This window comes from Colletotrichum acutatum, assembly GCF_030867785.1.
Source record: "Colletotrichum acutatum strain CBS 112980 chromosome Unknown BDZ83scaffold_344, whole genome shotgun sequence".
NCBI lineage: Eukaryota > Fungi > Ascomycota > Sordariomycetes > Glomerellales > Glomerellaceae > Colletotrichum > Colletotrichum acutatum.
The window spans coordinates 1-8438 of NW_026849338.1; the positions used below are offsets into that span (position 1 = coordinate 1).

Sequence of the window (8438 nt, forward strand, 5' to 3'; positions counted from 1 at the left end):
CTGACGACGATATCCATCTACCGCTATGAACCAGGCCATCAAGCGGTCAAGAAAGCGGGAGGGTGTGCGGCCCCTGCAGTCGTTTTGGTGTGTCGTTGCCCGGGCTAAGGAATGACGGGCTTGGTGAAGGATCGAGAGAGAAAATTCTACGGGGCCCCACGATTTTGTGGAGTTGGTGAGGGAGGAGCGCAACGCCGCAATCGCAATCAACTGCTTATCACCCCGCCATTCAATCGTGATGAGCTGGTGGCCTGAACGTATCGATAAGAACAGATAACGAGAGCTTTGAAGCTCAATATCAACGACATCGAAGATGATGGAGAGGGCTATTGGCGGCTGTAGCGGGCTGTTTCCGCCTCTCCTGTGGGAGGACTAAGTTTGAAAAGGTTGCGAACTTCAGGTTCTTTCCAATGGCACCGCTTTTTGATGCCAGAAGAGCGGTGACGAGATATCTAGTGTCCATGGCAGTTTACCATCCGCTACGAGCATCTAGAAGTCAAGGGCATGAATAACGCCTGTAGAGGTGCAGATTATCGATCCGTCCAGCCTCGGAGGTCTGACCTCTTGCATGCCACGCAGCCTGGTCCGGACAGCCAGTCAGTCTCAGCATTGTCTAATTGTAGCGACCTCAGCCTTCCAAGGACTTCTTTCCGCCAATCCGCTCGCTGGGTCTCTTCTTGGAGGCGTTGGGGGCGGGACAAAGACCCAGATGGACTCGGACCTAGTGGCCAGCGTCTCAATGAATCAAGGTCGAATCGGGCAGGCCGTGGCAAAAAGGGACGATCCGAGTGGCCCGGAACGCCAGCGAAGCCAGAACCCGGCTTCCATGCCAAAGGAAGAGCTGACAAAAAGTAGGAAGTACAAAAGACTGAGAGAAACATTCACCGTCGGATGAAACTAGAGTTGGGATGACTATCTCTGTGCTAGACTTCGGCGTATTCTGTAACAAGAGAATTTTTTTTCCGGATAATCAGGGACGGTCCCATGGGAACGTCAACCTCCTTCCTTCTTGCCCTGGTCTGGTTGTCAGGAATCTACGGTAAGGTACGTAGAGCGCGGTACCTCGCATGTGCTTGTGCAGGAGTAGCGGTTCGGACATTGCGCCTGCCTCGTCCAGGCAAAAGGGAATTGGGGTGGCGAAGCCGAGGCGCAGAAAACTATTATGTACCGTCCAGACTTTGGGGTGCTTGCCTATTTGCCTAGTTGCCTACGTATCTGTGAGAATACACGTGTATTGCAACTGACATCTCACGCTGCATATGTACTCCGTACATTATGGCGGTGTTTGGATGGGTTTCGATGTTCATCCCCGGCCGAGACGACTCAGACGGCCTGGAAACGACAGGGGATAAGGGGTTACACATGGACGATGCCCGTCTCACCTCCTTTCCTCCTTCGTCCTCCTCGATTCTCACCCTCTTCCCCATACTACGCTAAGCGCACGGGATAAGGCAGGGCTTATCGTGAACTGAGCCACTCAGCCGGCATTCACTTGAGAGACGGGAGGTGAGATTGCTGACTAGAGGTGCGACTTGAAGGTCGTTTAGCAGCGACGTGGATATATCCGCCACTGTGGGGTAGCTTTAGGTGTCCGTAGAGATAACTCTTATATCAGACCTATAGCGAATGGAAGCATATAGAGGTAGACACGTGGAAGGGGAGACAACAATGCCGATATGGCCCGAGGTTTGGCGATATGGAATCGCCGTGACCAAGGCAAAAACGAAATTGACCACAAGGGAATATTTCGGAGGGTTGCTCCGTGAAATCAGCTCGGCCCTTCAAGGAGAAAGATACTAAGCACAATGTTGACACCTTGCTATTTCATGGTCTCTAGAAAGAGAGAGCATCGGTGAATCTGCACTGACTGAGAGAGAGAGAGAGACTGGGGACCCCAGGTGTGCTCAACTCAACAGAACCAACCGTCGAATATCAGAGTCAGGAACCGGGCCTGAGCACCGTGGTATAAAAAAAAAAAAAAAAAAAAGAGACGCCGTCAATCAAGGCAAAATGGCAAAGTGTCCGTGGGCCTCACAAATGGCTGAAAATGCATTGGTGCATGAACGGGCATTTTCCCTCTCACCGCCCTTCTCGATAACCCTTTCGAGGTTAGCGAGGGGTCAGATAAGCGAGTTAACCCCTCCGATAAGACATGAGTCGCCAGGGGGTTGGAACACAGTGACACCCAACCAAGGTGCCCAACACAAGCACAGGGCAGGTGGCAGCGAGGCAAGCACCAAGTACCTTCCTTACCTTAGACACTGCAGTCAAGAGGCAGGCACTGGCAGGCAGGAGAGAGAGACTTGGACAGAAGTCTTGGAGGAGGGGAGGGAGGAAGCAGGAAGGCAGGAAGGAGGGGTGGTTTCCGCAGTTTCTGATTTTTTTTCTGTGGTGGGGCTACCCTTGCCGCTAGCGTCGCCGTCGCCGGGCCAGAAGTGACACGCCGAACCACACAGAGCCACACAGCGCACACTCTCTGCGGCCAGCTCTGCCACTCTCTGCTACTTCTGTTGGTAGCTGACGGAAGGAGCGAGAAGAAAAAAAAATAAAAAAAGTTTTTGGTGGGCGGGCGGGCGGCGGGACAAGGGGGGGGGGAATACTGCGTAAGGTGCTGAACATTTTTGACCAGGCACCAAATGGAGGGGGAGGCACTGGAGGGGAGGGGCCTTACCTTAGGGAGGGGGGGCAAAAAAGCAGAGCGATAACACAAGCCAGGCCTGAATTTTGGCGCTAGACATTAAAAACTCCCAGCCCGCCGCCCTCACCCTTTTTCACAATCTTTTCTCCCTCCTCTTCCTCCTGTTGAATCTCTTCCTCTCTCCAACCTCCCGTTCCCTTTCTTCCTCCTGGTTATCCGTCTTCCTCCAGACGCATCTCCACTCAATCATTTGATTTTCTTTACACGTCCTGTCTGCGACGGTTTATCAAGTGCGATATTCGCCTAGATCGACCCCGCCTTCGCAAGAAGTTCAGAGACTACACACCCACGAAGTGCCATACTAGAGCAGAAGAACTACGATCCTCCAGTCGTTTGTCTCTTCTCGCGGGCCTTTTCCACCTCTCAATCGTCCTTTTCCCGGTCACGATAGAGTTATAGACTTCGCATCTAGACGCTTTAGACGTTCAAGAATCGCGAGTTTTCCCTCCCCACGAATATCTCAACAAACACCCTCCCGATCGACATAATACCAACCGTCATAATGTCTTCCGAGAACGCCCAGTCCGTCAAGGTTTTGGACGAGCTTTTCCAGAAGCTCACCGTCTCCAAGGAGGCTGCCGACATCAAGGAGTCCTCCAGCTCCCTGGCTTCCTTCATGAACGGCCGCATTGAGGATCAGGATGTTCCCACCAAGTAAGTCGTTATTACTACCATCTTCGCTACCGACTACACCGCAACATTTCTTTTGGAAGGGTGAGATTTCGCCTCAAGCGACCGTGTCCACGGCCTTGGGAATTTCTCCAAAAAATTCAGAATTTTTTTTTCTGTCCCCCTCGCCTCTTCGGGCGGCTTTTGCACCGATCCGCTGCGACGCTGAGCGACTAGCCACGCTGGCCACTCAGCGGCGAGTTATTTTCGGCTCACACAACTTTTTTTTTCTGGAGCATCAGCGCTGACAAGGATTTTCCCCGCAGGACCATCGAGTCTATCCGCAAGCTGTTCAACAACAAGAAGGATGCCGCTGCCCGTGAGAAGGCCGCTGTCGCCATCACCGCCATTGCTCAGCACTCCGAGGTCTCCGCTCACGTCGAGCCCCTCCTCGTCGCTCTCCTTCCCGATGTTCTTGCCGCCGCTGGTGACAAGATCACCGGTGTGAAGAACGCCGCCACCGCCGCTGCTCTTGCCATCGCTGAGGCCATCAACCCCAACGCTGTCAAGGGTGTCTTCGCCCCCGTCAAGAAGTCCCTCCTCGAGGCCCAGAAGTGGCAGGAGAAGATGGCTGCTCTCGATGTCCTCGAGACCGTCATCCGCACCGCCCCCGCCCAGGTCGGCTACCGCGTTCCCGACTTGATCCCCGTCGTCTCCGAGTCCATGTGGGACACCAAGAAGGAGGTCAAGGAGCGTGCCTACAAGACCATGGAGGCCATTTGCCAGCTCATTGTCAACCGTGATATCGAGCGCTTCATTCCCGAGCTTATCAAGTGTATCGCCAAGCCCGAGAACGTTCCCGAGACCGTTCACTTGCTCGGTGCCACCACCTTCGTCACCGAGGTCCAGGAGCCCACTCTTGCCCTCATGGTTCCCCTGCTTGACCGTGGTCTCGCCGAGCGTGAGACCGCCATCAAGCGTAAGGCCGCCGTCATTGTCGACAACATGTGCAAGCTTGTCGACGACCCGAACATTGTCGCTCCCTTCTTGCCCAAGATGATGCCTGGTCTCCAGAAGAACTACGACAACTTGGCCGACCCCGAGGCCCGTGAGAAGACCAAGCAGGCCCTCGACACCATCACCCGTGTCGGTAACGTCGTTGACGGCAAGATCCCCGAGGTCCGCCACGACTCCGACCTGGAGGTTGTCCTCCCCAAGCTCAAGGAGTCCATCCCCTCCAAGTCCAAGGCCAAGGCCGATAAGCTCGACGTTGTCCTCCAGTACGCCTCCAACATCGCCGGTCAGCTCATCGACGAGAAGGAGATGGAGTCCGCCGTCTGGACTGAGGCCCTCAAGCCCTACATCTCCGTCATCGTTGGCGACGAGGATGCCCAGAAGGTTGTCGATGACTTCCGCAAGCGCGCCGCTCCCGGTGCCGCCGAGGAGGAGGAGGTCGACCCTGATGATGAGGAGGGTGAGGACCTTTGCAACTGCACCTTCTCCCTTGCCTATGGTGCCAAGATTCTTCTCAACCAGACCCACCTCCGTCTCAAGCGTGGCCAGCGCTATGGTCTTTGCGGTCCCAACGGTTCCGGAAAGTCTACACTCATGCGTGCCATCAACAACGAGCAGGTTGAGGGTTTCCCCAAGCAATCCGAGGTCAAGACCGTCTTCGTCGAGCACGACTTGGACTCTGCTGACACTGAGATGACCACCATCGAGTGGACCATGAAGAAGCTTGCTGATGCCGGTGTCGAGACCGCCCAGGCCGATGTCGAGTCCAAGCTCAACGAGTTTGGCTTCACCGAGGCCATGGTCAAGGGTGAGATCTCTGCCCTGTCTGGTGGATGGAAGATGAAGCTGGCTCTTTGCCGTGCCGTCTTCGAGGCTCCCGATATTCTGCTTCTCGACGAGCCTACCAACCACTTGGACGTGAAGAACGTCAAGTGGCTCGAGGACTACCTCATGAACTCCCCCTGCACTTCCATCATCGTCTCCCACGACTCTGGCTTCCTCGACAACGTCTGCCAGCACATCGTCCACTACGAGCGCTTCAAGCTTAAGCGCTACCGTGGTAACCTTAAGGAGTTCGTCAAGAAGAACCCTGCCGCCAAGTCCTACTACGAGCTCTCCGACTCCGAGATGGAGTTCTCCTTCCCCGAGCCCGGTTTCCTCGAGGGTGTCAAGACCAAGGCCAAGGCCATTCTGCGTGCCAGCAAGATGTCCTTCCAGTACCCCGGTACCACCAAGCCCCAGATCTCCGACATCTCCTTTCAGTGCTCTCTCGGCTCCCGTATCGCCGTCATTGGCCCCAACGGTGCCGGAAAGTCCACCCTTATCAACGTCCTTACTGGTGAACTTATCCCCACCGTTGGTGAGATCTACCAGCACGAGAACATCCGTATCGCCTACATCAAGCAGCACGCTTTCGCCCACATCGATAACCACTTGGACAGCACCCCCTCCGAGTACATCCAGTGGCGTTTCCAGACTGGTGAGGATCGCGAGACCATGGATCGCGCCAACAAGATCATCACCGACGCTGATGAGGAGGCCATGAACAAGATCTTCAAGATCGAGGGTACCCAGCGCCGCATTATCGGCATCAACTCCCGCAGAAAGTTCAAGAACTCCTACGAGTACGAGTGCTCTTTCGCCATTGGTGACAACGTCGGCCAGAAGAACGAGCGCTGGACTCCGATGATGTCCGCTGACAACGTCTGGCTTCCCCGTAACGAGCTTCTGGCTTCTCACCAGAAGATGGTTGCCGATGTCGATATGAAGGAGGCCCTCGCCTCCGGTCAGTTCCGCCCTCTGGTCCGTAAGGAGATTGAGTCTCACTGCGCCAACTTCGGTCTCGATGCTGAGCTGGTTTCCCACTCTCGCATGCGTGGTCTGTCCGGTGGTCAGCGTGTCAAGGTCGTCCTTGCTGCCTGCTCTTGGCAACGCCCCCACTTGATCGTCCTTGACGAGCCTACCAACTACCTCGACCGTGACTCTCTCGGTGCCCTGTCCAAGGCCCTGAAGAAGTTCGAGGGTGGTGTCATCATCATTACCCACTCTGCTGAGTTCACCAAGAACATCACTGAGGAGGTCTGGGCCGTCGTTGACGGCAAGATGACTCCCTCCGGTCACAACTGGGTTCAGGGCCAGGGCTCTGGTCCCCGTCTCAAGGGTGATGAGGGTGAGGAGGAGGAGAAGTTCGACGCCATGGGCAACAAGATCGTCAACACCAAGAAGAAGGTCAAGTTGTCCTCTTCCGAGCTCCGCAAGAAGAAGAAGGGTAAGTTTATTCCATCCATCACTTGATGCGCTGTACGCAGAATGCTAACATATTCCCTCTAGACCGCATGGCCCGCCGCAAGCGTGGTGAGGAGGTTTTCTCCGACGAGGACGACATTTAAACCAGTCGCCACGAGATCGCTTTCCTTTCCATTTGTCACGAGCCTTACAAAAGTCTTTTTTCGGTAACGCGGGTTGCATGGTTACGGGCCTGTTTATGATTTCTTTGACGAGCACCCATGAGATTCCCCTTGAAATGAAATCGCCGGATGAAGGAATGACCATCTCGCTGCGGGATTGGAGGATCCCGCGCGCGAGTGTGAGAGAGGTTCCTGGCGACAGGGAATGAGGGGGTAAGAACAAGAGAGTAGAAAGAGTAAATAGACGGCAATACAAGCCATAGACACTTCAAGCTCGTTCCCTGATTGATGCATGTGACGTGATGTGTTCGGTGCGTTTTCTCCAGATGATGGGAGACTATTTTCCTGGTGGTCAGCTCTGCGTTCCGACTGGCAGTCAAAAATATACATAATCCAATACCCATCTGACCCATCTTATCTGACCGATTTCCGAGGTTGAACGTCAACCTGATGCTTTGATTATCTTCAGGCCCCGATCTTGTGTTTGTGGTCAATGTGCTATTGTACTCGAATGACTGGGGTATGCTACTATGACGACGGGATAGTCGCGTCAGCGTGTGATACCCAACATGCCTTTGTCACGACTCCCTGAAATGTGCGTCTCCCTTCCAACTTTATGCGCAGTGACGCTCAGACAAAAGTGCTGCAGCTATTGACCTGCCATTGTATGCTTCTTTGTCAACTTTCCATGCAGGCTCCCTTCGGTCGATACTCTGAGGGGATTCTCGCCTCACTGGGGATAGCTGAGCCCTTCAAGCGATGCATCTGAACGCTCCAAGCCAGGCTGCTCCTTTGAGGAGACATTTAGAGGGATGAAGGTTGAATGCGGGTTTTCTGGATGTGAAGTCAAAGAACCTGCTGTATGAATTGTGCTTGACATTGTTACAAGTCGAGGGAGTTGCCGAAGACTACTACTATTCTTGTCTTGCTTGGTTTCGAGGTCAACTCCAGGTCTTCCAAGAGACAACGCCAAAGACACCAAAATGGCTCATTCTCCCATCAGCCATGGCCCCCTGAGCTAACGCGTCTCTCGGTATTCCTTTCTCCTAATTTCCAGTTTCCTCTAGGAAACCCGTCTTTATCTCGATACCCACATAACTTGCCTGGTCAAGCAATCCAACGTCCGTCCCAAGCAACGACACCACCACCGGTGAGGCCATCACCATGGCCGCCTCTCCAGACAAGGACCTCACCCAAGAAACAATCTACGACGAAGAATGGTGGGTCAGAAACACCCGCGAACACCCAGACAGCCCCATCAACCTCCCCCTCTCCCCGTCACCACAACCAGCCTCTTCGGGAGACTCAAACAACACCACATCCTCCACCCACACAAACACCTCCAATATCTCCATCCCCGCCACAGCAGTCCACACCCACGACACAACGGCCGCGGCCATCACATCCCTCCGACCGTCCGGGAATCCCCACGCACCCTTATTCCTCTGCGCACCGCCCGTGAAGCCGGCAAACAAGGGCCAATGGGCCTACGTGGAATACATTCCCGCCTGGACGGATCCCCTCTGGAAAGACGGCGATTCGCGCGTGCAGGATGAGAAGAATCCCGCGTACGTCGTCCGCCGGCGCGACTGGACGAAGAGGATTCGCCCCGCGCAGCTGCCGCAGGATAGGGCGCAGAATCCGAGTGCGTTTGCGTTGCGGTACGGGGTGTATCCTGATAGATTGGACGGAAGGTCGCGGTTGACGCC

At 54.8% G+C, this 8438-nt stretch overlaps 3 protein-coding genes across 3 annotated transcripts; all 3 read left to right on the forward strand.

The window, feature by feature from the left end:
• Nucleotides 1-306: 306 nt before the first annotated feature.
• On the forward strand, nt 307-913 carry BDZ83DRAFT_270425 (uncharacterized protein). The gene has a single exon (XM_060502048.1). It carries the CDS (start codon nt 505-507, stop codon nt 853-855), a length of 351 nt encoding a protein of 116 aa, XP_060357041.1. The 5' UTR covers nt 307-504; the 3' UTR covers nt 856-913.
• A 1823-nt stretch (nt 914-2736) lies between these two features.
• Nucleotides 2737-7001, forward strand: BDZ83DRAFT_645573 (ABC transporter). The gene is made up of 3 exons (XM_060509859.1): nt 2737-3352; nt 3634-6590; nt 6653-7001. The coding sequence occupies exons 1-3, from the start codon at nt 3201-3203 to the stop codon at nt 6709-6711; spliced, it is 3168 nt and encodes a 1055-aa protein (XP_060357042.1). The 5' UTR covers nt 2737-3200; the 3' UTR covers nt 6712-7001.
• Nucleotides 7002-7893: 892 nt separating this feature from the next.
• Nucleotides 7894-8390, forward strand: BDZ83DRAFT_759118 (uncharacterized protein; the record flags this gene model as incomplete). The annotated part of the gene is made up of 1 exon (XM_060515136.1): nt 7894-8390. A coding segment is annotated over one exon (497 nt), but the record flags the coding sequence as incomplete, so codon positions are not given.
• Between the last annotated feature and the right edge of the window lie 48 nt (nt 8391-8438).